Below are 12,283 nucleotides of genomic sequence, written 5' to 3'. Positions count from 1 at the left end.
TGTTTTTCGAAAGATTGAAGAGGGAAGTTCAGCGTAACTTTCCATCGTTGCGTACTGCTGACTCTATTGTTAAACCTCTTAAAGGTGTTCGGGATCCATTTACTAATAAGCGAATGAAAGCAGTGCACTGGCCTGTGACAGACAAAGAGAAAGTGATTCCGTTGGTAAAGAAGATTCCTCAAGGTGCTTTGAAGTCTCTACATTTCTGGGCTTATGATGAGCGTCTTGGTCAGGCAGTGTTTGTTTGTGATGGTGATGTTAATTTTCGCTTAGTGGATCAAGTAGATGTGCTCAACATTGCTCTTGAAGATTTAGAAGTGTTGGCTCAAAATCAGATACGAGCTACTGAGAAATATGAAGCAATCGCCAAGGGATGGACTGCAGCTGTTGCTTCAGCCATTCATATTCGCAAGAAGGGATTCAGTGGTCTTAAGGATCGGTTGGGTGGTGATCGTGATACTTGAAGCGTCAAGAACCTGCATGCATAAACCTAGGGGGAGATTGTTGGAACCTGAAGGTTTATACATGTAGGTTTGCATAGTATAAGGGTTGTTTATGTATTTCTTTAGTATTAGTATGTGGGCCGAAATTAATAGTGTTTGGGTTAGTTCTTTAGGTCGCAACCGGGCTTTGTTTGCCCTAGTCGATTATGTATTTAAACCAACCTCAATCATTTGGTTGAGGTTGTTGGTTGGATAGAAGGTTGCGAGTTCCTTTGCTAGATCTTGTATCAGTCTACGTTTATCGTTGAATTCAAGAATCTATTGGTTTGTGATTTCTATTACTCTCAACTATTGTTCTTTATTATCATTGTTTAATCTTGAATCGTCTTGTGATTGAATTCCGCGCTTTCACAAGATATTGTTGATATCATTGATTGATCCTGCAAGGGTTTTACAAAATGTTTTATATTTTTCTCTTTTTATAAAAAAAGTGATGAAACAGACACGTTTGCTTGCACATGTTACAACTGGATTTTTTGGGTTTTAACTTTCGTTTGCTATAACGAGTGCATCGAAACAAAGTTCCTGCTCGATGCAACGTGCAGGTGATCCCACTAGCGTGTGTGTATATATATATATATATATAGGGAAATGTTCATTTGAGAAGAAAATTTTATTGAGAAGAAAAAGAATAAAAGGGTATAATTGTAAAACATTAAATAGTTTTTTTTCTCATCTCATTTATTATTATGTTTGACTAATTAATTAGTCATTAAGACTATAATCCTCCACACTAAATATTTTTGCCTACACACATCAAAAATTATCCTACACATTTCGAAATCTATCCTACACATTTTGAAATTTATCCTACATAACTCGTAATTTATCTTACACGCCTCGTATTTATCCTACACTATAAATGAATTTTTATTTTTATTTTTTGTGAAAAATATATATCTTAAAAATAAGTTACAAATTTAATATAGTTAGTTATTAAAGATGAAACTACCAATTAATGATGTATGTAAGTTTACTAATATACCCTTATAGTTACATTAAGTACAAATATTAAATGAAGTCTAATGAAGCATTTCTATTGGTTGAAATTTCTTCTTTTTTCTTCTTACAAAGAATTTCTTCTCATTTGAACCCTCCACTATATATATATATATATATATATATATATATATATATATATATATATATATATATATATATATATATATATATAGTTTGTATATGTACTTTTTAAAAAGTTAGCGCCCCCTTTTTTCCGTTTATTATTATGTTTTCTAATATGTAAATATGTACTAATTCAAATATGTTTATTTTTTCTTTACAAAATTGAGTTATCGACTTTATAATATAGGGGCATGTTTTTTTATACTCACTCCAGGCCCAAAATTTTGGAGCATTTTCGGAGACGGCCCTGGATGAAGTGATAGTTGATAATATACTTGCACCAAGAGTTCCAGAACAAGAATGTTATTCAGTTGCTGATGATTATGATAGAGTTGAAGTTGAAGACATCATTGGTCTTTAAAAACTTGAAATGTACAATAATGTTCATGGTGATGAGTTACTGACATTCTCAGAGTCTCATGAACAACTAGCTGAAGATGTTCTCAAAAGAAAGACTAAAAAGAAAGAAAGTTCAAAGGCAAAGTTATCTCAAGAAGTATTAAAGAAACAACATGATGAATGGTTTAAAGCTTCAATCAGATACGAACCAAAACCAGCGAGATAGTTAAAGTTCTTTCAACATCACAAAGGGATTTCTAAAGGTGTATCGTTAGCTGGAAATACTTTGAAGGCGTGAAGTGCATCAGTGTGAGAAGAGAATACGAAGTTCAGCATTTCAAGAACATTATTCATATTACAAGTCTTCCACATTGGGATGTTTGAGCGTGATTGAGAAGAAAACTGATTAATGGAGAATCGTATGACTTCAATCAATGGTTCATAAGAATACGAAAGCAAAACTAGATGGAAGAACTATTCTCCACATTCTAGAGCGTACAATTTCCAATAATGAATTTGATCCAATCTCTAATAGACGGTTCCTGATTCTGAAGTATCAACCACCAAGACTTTTGAAGAATATACCATTTAAAGAAATGGAACAGGATGTCTATGATTACATGAGATGGTGGTGTTATGATGTTAGAGCAAGTGAAGTTGTGATCGTCATGAACAAGAAGGGTGATTGGAGAACCGACAAATTCGACACTATGTGGTTGGTCTATATGTCTGAAGCTGATATCGAAGTGTTATTCTTCAATCAGATGCTTTTGACAAAATAGATAAGGAGCAGGCCTTACAATTTCAAAGTGTTATTTGTATTTGTTTTGCTTTGCTTATGGAATTTATGCTGGGAGTGATTAGAAAACAAGCTGGATCGAAGAATGATGACGGAAGACTACAAGATCAAGACACCCGCTACATCCAATTGGGAGTTTGTTAGTGCATAATGCGTTTGTAGCCATTTTCGCAAGTGTCTAGATCAATGTATAGGCTTATGTCTTGTCGTTTTGAGTTTATGTTTGTATTTAGGACAGAGTTTGACTTTCAGATGGTCAAACGAATGGGTGATGTTTGACATGTTCCATTCGAATGGCAGTTCAATCAAATGGGTGATTTGATTGAACATATGGCTCAGTTAATTAAGATTCTAATCGTATGGCTCAATCGATTGGGAGTACTTTTAAATACATGGGCTAGTCGATTGAACTTAAACCTTTCCCATTTTTCGATTTTTTTGTGCTCCAGCGTGTAACCAAACTCTGTCAATTTTGATATAAAACATTGGAAAAGTTTATTCAGCTATTGTGTATCAATATCATGTCAATTGCAATGGATTATGCACGTTGTAGTTGATAGAAAGTAGAATTAAACCTTCTAAGCGTAAAATCAAGATTAGTTATGGGCATACAGTCGGACATGAATGAGAGCGGGAACAAGAATGTGTTGAACGTGAACAAGATTAGGAAGAACTTGCTCGTTAGCAGAAAACGTGGAAACAATGTTTAATAACTTCGGGAAAAATTAAAAAAAAACTTTCATCTGTGTATGTTAATATCGTGTTAATTTGTTACAAAAACGTGTATTTATCCTTCAATTGTAAACATGTATTTTTGTTGGAATCTTTTAGGATTTCTGCAACTTATTTAAAGAAGTGTGTTTTGTTATTTTTATCCTTCAATTGTAAACATGTATTTTTGTTGGAATCTTATAGGATTTTCTGCAAGTTATTTAAAAAAAATGTTTTTTTTTTAATTTTTTTAATTTATTTATGATTTGTGGCAATTTTGTCGCAATCTAAAACAAATAATTTGTCGCAATTTTAACACAACATATAAAAAATATTAGTATGATATATAAAACCGTGGGAATCTGGTCGCAAATTAAAATTGTGGTAAATTTGTCACTAAATAATTATTAATTAATTGTTCTCTTATTGCTATTATTAACAACCAAAGAAAATATTAATAAATATATATAAACTATATGTTTTGTTACAAATTTGTCATTAAACAGAAGGAAAAGGTTTATAACAAAGTTTGTAGGAATTTTGTCGCAAATCTTGTGACGAGTTCGGTTTGTCGGAACATCATCACAAATTTTGTAGAAAATTTGTCGCCCGTTCCATTTCCAATGAGTTTTTTTCACACCAAAAGAACTCGTGGAAAATTTGTCACTACCGCCTGCTTTCCACAAAATACACTATGGGAAAAGACTTGATTTTATACTTAGTGTCAATTATATATAATATTTTTTTCCAATGATCTCTAGCTCGTTGTGATGGTTTCCTCCTAAAGGCCAGGTTTGATTGTCTGAGTGCAGGGGGCAACCCTGGATGGCACGCCCCGGTTAGAGGTGTATAAAAAACCGGGTTTAGAACCGAAACCGGATTTTTTTTTTAAACCGGTTTCTAACCGAACCGAAACGACGGTTTATATACTGGTTAGTATACTTGATCTTTGAAACCGTTTAAAAACCGAAACCGGTTTAAACCAGTTAAAAACCAGTTTTTTTGCCCAAATCGGTTTTAACCAAACCAAATCGATTAGTACCCGTTCGGCATCCCATTATGTAAAACTGGTTAAAAAACCGAACCGGTTTTTTTTTACACCTCTAGCCCAGGTTGCGTGTGTATTATGGCCCATTGGAAGAGGTAACCCAAAGACTGGAACCTACATAGGTATGAGATAGTATTGAATCTTCGAGTTCTAGGCCCAACCTCTTAGCCATCTCGGCTAGCCGTTCAAAAAAACATAATACCTTTTTTTATCTCTTTTTTATGTACCGATCTTCATTTTAACACAAACTTACATTACGTGATAGACAGTTGGTACATAGTATAGTTGATTCATGCTTGATACAGAGAATATAATCCATGTAACCTATCCCATACATATCAATGATGATAAAGCCAGAGATACACAACCGATACAACCTTGGATTCGCGTATCATATTTAATAAATGTAATTAATCTGACATTTGTTTATAAGTATAAACTTACTTGAGTTTTTTCCCAAACTAGTGTATATACAAAAAATATTTACCTATTTGGGTACTTTAAAAAATAATTACCTATTTGGGTAGATTTAAAGTATCAATATTATTTTTATTAGAATATTTTTATTAGAAAAAAGTATCAATATTATTTTTTTAGAAAAAACCCACAGAGCGTAACTTCCATCGCTACTCTTCATAATCACGCAACCATCGACATCAAGAGACGGCGTCCTCCCGGCGACCACCGTTCCCTAAGCGGCGGTTTTTCTCCCTACGGCGCATCCTCATGACGTGTTCCTGCTAGCGGCGCATTCTCCCGGCGGCGCGTCCTCAGGTTTGGTTAATCTTATTATTTTTAACGAATCTGATAACATGTTTAGAACCAGATTTCCTTTGATATTAGTTTTTTATTAAAGTGGTATTTCATTTGGTTCATCACATATTACAGTTTAGACTTCTACGATTCCATTTTTTAACTGTTGTCTTCTATATACTAGTGCAGCAAAGTGCATATGATGAGATGATAAGCTATATTATATTCAAAAATTGATATAATATTAAGGAATAGAACAGTATATATCTCTTATTTAGAATTTTTGCAGATTTTTTTTTATTTTGCAGAATTATTGTAGAACTTTTGCAGAATTTTTGTAGATTTTTCGTAGATTTTTTTTGTAGAATTTTTGCAGATTTTTGTGGATTTTTCGCAGATTTTTTTGTAGAATTTTTACAGATTTTTTTTTTTGAAAATTTGCAGAATTTTTACTTTTTTTACAAAAGATAATTAACCATATTTTTTGCTGATTCCGAGAGTATTATAATTTTACTTTATGGAGAAAAATAGAAAGAAAAGTATAAATTTGAAAAAAAATTAAAGGGATATAGAAAAGTATCTAAATGGGTAATTATTTTTCAAAGTACCCAAATAGGTAAATACTTTTTTTTTTTTTTTTTTTTTTTGAACTGCTACTATCTAAATGGGTAAATACTTTTTTGTATCTACAGGGAAAAAACTCAAACTCACTCTAGGGGTGTTTGAACGAGTTATTTAAGGTAAATGTTATTCAATGAAGAGCTGATCTTATCCACTGGAAGCATTTAAACCAACATAAAAAAACTGGAATTTCTTGCTCTACGATTTGAAAACCCAATACCTCACAAAACTGTTTTTAAAAGTTCCAACCTCAGTGGTACATTAACCCTAATTACATGACAAGTTAAAAAGTCATCTAATTCCATATTAATTTCTTTGAAATCACAAATTTGAAAAATTCAGGCATTTCTTCGAAGAAATAATACATGTTTATAATAATTTAGTTATTTGACAATAAATGTTAAAATACGGAAGCTAAACATGAAATATATTACCAATGGCAGTACGTACATGGCTTACAAAACAAAGTCTAGAATAATTTAAGTTCTACGGACAAATTGGAAACATTAAATCCTTAACAGCTGACAAACTTGTAAAAACCCTCAATAGTTTCAATCAAGTTCAAACCCAGACCAATCATTTGTTGACACACACTGGAGGTTTTATATAATTTAGCACTAGAGAAGTGAAACATCCATGGGATAAGGATTACCAAGGATGTTCATGTTCTCCATGAAATAGTGAGGATGAGCAGCATCCATTACCACAAATTGCATGTCTTCGGACGGCTTCCAGTGCCGCTTCCTTTGGTTTATGAACCAGTTGTTTATCTGTTTCTGGTCAAGTCCTGTCGACTCGGCAAGTGCCAGCTTCTGAGCCTCCTGCGCACACACGAGATTAAAAATACATGGGAAGCGGATTGTATATGAAATTAACAAAATATATGAAAATGGTGTGAAAATTTGTAAAAGATTTATTATAATCAAGAAAACAGCTAGCGCATTAGCGAAACAGTTACCGAAGGGTATGGCCATTTGTAATGCCTGGTCCACCAGTCGAGCAATTGTTGACGAGCTTCTTTTGGTAACTTCCCTTTCTTTCTCTTTTTCATGAACTCTTGCTTGAGACTACCTAAATAACCGCTATACTTGCGCAACAGCTGACCCTTCAACTCTCGGTCTTCAGCTTGAGGATCAATGAGATTGTTATTTACATCCACCTCTTCTTCGGATGATCCATTTTTGTCCATGCCTCCTTCACCACCAGCTGATTTTTACATCAAATTATCACAGAAATGATCAAATAAAATGCAACCATGAAGGTGTTTTTATGCACAAAATCCGTCTTGAAAATGCTATAACGGGTTCTTTCGATACATAAAGATTTCGTTTCTGGTATATACTATCATAACTGCTATAAGAATGACAATGAACCTATAAAAAATGGTTAATTAGCCACATTGATATCAAATGAGATTGAGTTGTGTTAACTAACTCATCACCAAACCCTTTACTTTAAATTTAAATCCAAGCACTCAGAAGAAAAACAAATATACATGTTTTTGCCCTTTGGGGGTGGAAATGCAAAAATCTAACCTTAAGTTAATTGCAACAAAAAACTTTAACAAGGTAAAAAAGAATGTGATTCAACCTCATTTTGCCAAAGAAAAGAGACATAAATGTACTTGTGTATATCTCTACATTTCCGGGGGTGAAAAACTGGAAATTTGTACTGTCTATTTCACTAGCAAAACAGTGCAAAGCTTCCAAGATAGAGTAAACAATTCATCATAATAGCCCATACACATAGAAAATTAGGTTCATCCCCCTATAAATGTTTACATTACACATGCATATGGATCAAACATAGCACCATAGGGTCATAAGATGAGCACTCATATGTCCAAAGATTTTTCATGTTTATACATAGGAAAATGTTGAACAATAGGAGAAAAGAAACTTTCACAAGAATTATGACATAGAACTGTAGGTGAACTATTTGTCAATTCTTGGAAAATGTGTTTACACAACTTATGATATAAATAGTATTCTTTTTGGTGATTGGTATTAAATAAAGGTTAAGAACTTAAGATCATTAAATAAGTATTTGATATCACAACCAAAAAATGCAAATTTCATCTTACTAAGAAATTTAGTCTAATCTTGTTTATTAAAAACAATCAAAGAAGAGAGGGGGAGGTGATGCACCAGAATCTGAAGTGGAAATAGAGATAGCTTTGAACTGGGACTCAATTCTTGAGAGAAAAAGCATGGCTTCTTTAAAGGGTTTTGAGAGTTCTTGTTCATATTTTATCAGCATCTCACAGTAAGCTTCCATGAACTGATCAAGTGCTGGATCTTGTCCAATGATCATATTCATTCCACCACCACTACCATCGCTAGTACCAGCTCCACCGGAGCGACTGGACATTGCAGCCACCACCGAGGCCCTGCAAGCTTCCTCTAGTCTTTCAACTACTTCAGGTGGTGCTCCTATCTGTATTTAGTACAAGTTAATTACAGTATAAATCTTTAATATTTTTGTTACAAAGACTGATTTTTAAGATGAAATACTAGGTTATGAAATGAAATAAAGTAGAAAAAGTTGTTGCATCAGAATTAAATATGGTTTCCTGCAAATTTATTCTTTCTTCAAGAGATTATATTCAGCTGCCAAATGAAGAAATGACAAATAAATGATGTCACACACACACACAAATCAAGAAAAATCACCTCTGGGTTTCTTCTACCACACTACTAAATGAAGCAATAGTAATGATCATCAAACACACAAACCTCTTGAAAACAAGCACAAGATTCTCTTAGATTGCACCAAATGAAGAAATTTAAAGATACCCACTTTCATTTCTTGTAAAATTTGTGAAATATAGATCTGTGTGTGTGTTCTAGAGAGAGAAATTATTAACCTTTTGGCAGTTGAGATAAGCTGATAAAAGACGAGGGTAATGAGGATGAGACATGATCTTTGCTTTAACAGAAGAAGAGGGGTTCATGAAGGCTAACCCTACACCATCATTGATATTAATGTTGTTGTCTTCAAGCATCATAGCAGAAGGATGATGATCAGAGAAAATTAGGTTATTGTTGTTGGTGGTGGTGTTATATGCACCAGGTGGGTTTGGAGGAAGACACAGTGATCCAATGTTGTTATTACTGTTATTATTATTACTACTGTTATTATTTATGTTGTTGGTGGTGTCTCCAAAACTCATCAAACATGATGAAGTACCACCTCCATCTCCACCACTCTCCATCTCTCTCTCTCTCTCTCTCTCGCTCTCTCTCTCCTATCTCTCTATCTGCAACTTTTTAAATGGAACTAAATTAACTTACTGTTTGTAAAGATATGTATAACAAGTATGGGGGAGGTACTACGTGTATATGTATGTATGTGTATTCTAGAGAGAGAGTAATACGAGCTTTGGCTTACATGATGAGAGAGGGGGTCTCCCGAGATTTAAGCTTACAAAAGGGCTGTTTTTTAACCCTTTTTACTGAAAATCCTACATAAACATAAGACCAACTATTGATCTTTTAAAAAGTAGATAAAACTGTGTAATAATAAAAAGTATATTGCATGAAAATGTAATGTATTTTGTGTTGCAAATTGAGAAAATTTCTATTATGTGCAACTAAGTCGATAATTGTTAGCAGCACTCATAACGTTTAGGAAGTCGTACAACAGCTATCAAACGGACTTCGATTGACCTCATTCAAGCGGCAATAGAATCGTCTCATCAAACTCTACGATGTGAAATTTTAGATTTTTACTTTTCGATTTATAGGTTGTAGATATTAGAATTTGTGTTTGCTATATAGTGTCTTTTATTAATTTGCGTCATTGTGTCTTTTTTGCGACTTATTGTCTTTTTTTCTCGACATTATGTTATATTTTTCAGCATTGTGTTATATTTTCCTCGACATTGAGTCATCTTTTGCGATCCATATAATAAATACTTTTTTGCTTTTTTTTCACCCCACGCCCACACCCACTAAACACACCAAATAAAAAGAAATGTATCTGGTTGAGTTGTCATCGTGTTGAATGTCGTAAACCTCATAAGTTATTTCATACTACTTTTTATAATATTGATTAAAAATAATAACACATCTTCACAGTATTTTCAATTTAAGAGCATTCATCCGAAATAGTAAATCATGCCTTATCCTTATATTTTAAGGTAAGTTTTAAACATCTTTCAGATTACCATCCCATTCTTTATATTTTTTTTTCTTATTCTTAGTTTATAAGGATTATCTCACAAGCAATATAGGACATACAAATCTTAAAATCGCAATTTAACAAGGAGAAAATAAAAGTAATATGACTTAAAGTACATATTAAATATTAAAAGAATAAAAACAACGGTTATAAATAGGACAACATATGAATATGATAATGCATGAAAACACTGTTAAAGGTCATTCTTGTTGACTCTTTGAAAACTGTTTTAAGTTATTTGAATGTTTGTCATTATATTCCAACTAGTGGAATTCCAGCGCTTCGTTACGGGCTTTCAGTCCATATTACTTTGGTCCGTTACTATATAAGTACCGGTAATAATGTTGTTTGGTACAGTAAGAGAATCATTAAAAATGAATGTGGTACCGGTACCAATGTTATGTTGGTATTGGTTTAGTTTTTAGAAAAAGAACAAAAAAATAACTATATTTGATACGTTCAAATAATTTTATCTTATCCTGGATAAAAATAAGTATGCGTAACAAATATTCGAAATTTATAAAACATTATATTATTTTGCTAAAATAACGAAGAAGGTAAATTCGTCAGTTTAAAAAAACTAAATCATAGCATAATGTTGATGACATGTACGCATGTTTTTTGAGAAATTGTAAATTATTATTTACAACTTGGTTTTAAATATCATAATGACATATTTAGAATTTTATAAAACATTGTATCTTAATAGTTATAATAAAAAAAAGTATAATATGGTTAAGGTAATTTTAGTATAAAAATTATTATAAAAAAGATTCATTTTAAAATAGTAAAATAAAAGGCACAATAAAAAAATTCTAAAACCTTTTCGTTTGAAATAGTAAAATAAAAGCCATAATAAAAAGGAATTTTCAAAACTTTTACCTTTAACACTTGTAGGTAATATATTTCACATTGTACGTTATGTTTAATTAATTTTAATTTACTGCACATGTCCTTTGCATTTGTTAGGATATATAATATAATTACACTCAAAAAGTTTTTAGTGAATTCAAAACAAAAAAAATTCTATCATTATAAATAATTGGGTCTTAATATTCTTACACCCCTTCCTTTACCTCCCTCTATCTCTCTATGTTTTTATTATTATTTAAATTTGAATTTAATAATATGTAATATAATTTGAATAAAAGTATTCTATTAATCTAACATATGCAAATTATATTATGAAAGAAAGAAATTAGATAGTCATTATACAAAGGTAAAAGTATGTGATGATATGGATGCTAAGGTGAAAGCTTGGAATGATGTTGTTGATAGAACTATGAAAGTTTATTTTAGGTTGGTTTAAAATCTGATATGGCATGTTGAGGGTGGAAGGGGGGTTTACATGATGGGGGTATGTGATCACCGTGATCACCGTGACCACTGTGAAACACCGCCGTACGTGGCGTAGTTGCAGTGTGTGACCTAAAACTAAAACCTAAAAGTTAAACTCTAAACCCTATATATATTTGAATAGGATTCAACGAGACGAGACGTGTAACACCCCCAAAATATTAGTGTGGATTTTGTGTTATCATGATATTTTGACATGTAGTGTTTAACTAGAAATATTTAACATAGTTAATATGTGCTACCAAATTATGAATAAGTAGGTTATGGCTTACTAAATAACAAACCAAACTACAGGGACTAAAATGGAACAAAAATGAAAGTTTCAAGTATAAAAAAATGGAAAAAACACACACACATAGAGTTTGTGTGCCTGTCGTGTTGAGAGAGAGAGAGAGAGAAAGACCCTCTCAAAATTCTAAACCACAAAATCAGTAAAATTGGAGGTGAATTCAAAGTGATTTCCTTGTATGTTTAAGGATTTAGTTCATCTAACATCATCTAAGCCTAAGGTTTGTTGTAATTCCGCATTTGATGGATTTCCTATAAAGATGAACTTGAATGTGATAATATTGATTTGGGTATTGTTGATGGTATGATGAAATTTGATGTATGCAACTAGTTTGGAACCATGATATTGATCGATGTCGTAAGGTCGGTCAAAAATAAAGTTAAAAGTGTCCTATTCACCTTTTACTAGTAATGGGCAAGTAGGGTGTCGAATCCACGGGGAATCAGTGGAAAGTATGAAAGTTCGTTGCTTTAATTACCATCTACGTCTAAACTAATTGCTTTTTGCAGTTTTTAGAATGATTGTGAAAACAAAATAAATTAGATTTGTAAACAATT

At 32.3% G+C, this 12,283-nt stretch overlaps 1 protein-coding gene across 1 annotated transcript; it reads right to left on the bottom strand.

Annotated features, from left to right (window-relative positions):
* Nucleotides 1-6,299: 6,299 nt before the first annotated feature.
* LOC110910777 (homeobox protein knotted-1-like LET6) lies at nucleotides 6,300-9,219 on the bottom strand. The gene is made up of 4 exons (XM_022155375.2): nucleotides 8,766-9,219; nucleotides 8,047-8,335; nucleotides 6,858-7,105; nucleotides 6,300-6,720 (listed from the first exon to the last, which is right to left on the bottom strand). Exons 1-4 carry the CDS (start codon nucleotides 9,111-9,113, stop codon nucleotides 6,517-6,519), a joined length of 1,089 nt encoding a protein of 362 aa, XP_022011067.1. The 5' UTR covers nucleotides 9,114-9,219; the 3' UTR covers nucleotides 6,300-6,516.
* Between the last annotated feature and the right edge of the window lie 3,064 nt (nucleotides 9,220-12,283).

This window comes from Helianthus annuus, chromosome 15, assembly GCF_002127325.2.
Source record: "Helianthus annuus cultivar XRQ/B chromosome 15, HanXRQr2.0-SUNRISE, whole genome shotgun sequence".
NCBI lineage: Eukaryota > Viridiplantae > Streptophyta > Magnoliopsida > Asterales > Asteraceae > Helianthus > Helianthus annuus.
The sequence above is the reverse complement of the archived record's forward strand: the minus strand, read 5'-3'. Positions and strand labels throughout refer to the sequence as shown.

Coding starts and splice junctions, on each gene's coding strand:
- LOC110910777 (XM_022155375.2), bottom strand. CDS start 9,113: ATGGAGAGTGGTGGAGATGGAGGTGGTACTTCATCATGTTTGATGAGT. Junction 8,336..8,765: donor CTTATCTCAACTGCCAAAAG/GTTAATAATTTC, acceptor TACTAAATACAG/ATAGGAGCACCACCTGAAGT. Junction 7,106..8,046: donor TATTTCCACTTCAGATTCTG/GTGCATCACCTC, acceptor TGTAAAAATCAG/CTGGTGGTGAAGGAGGCATG.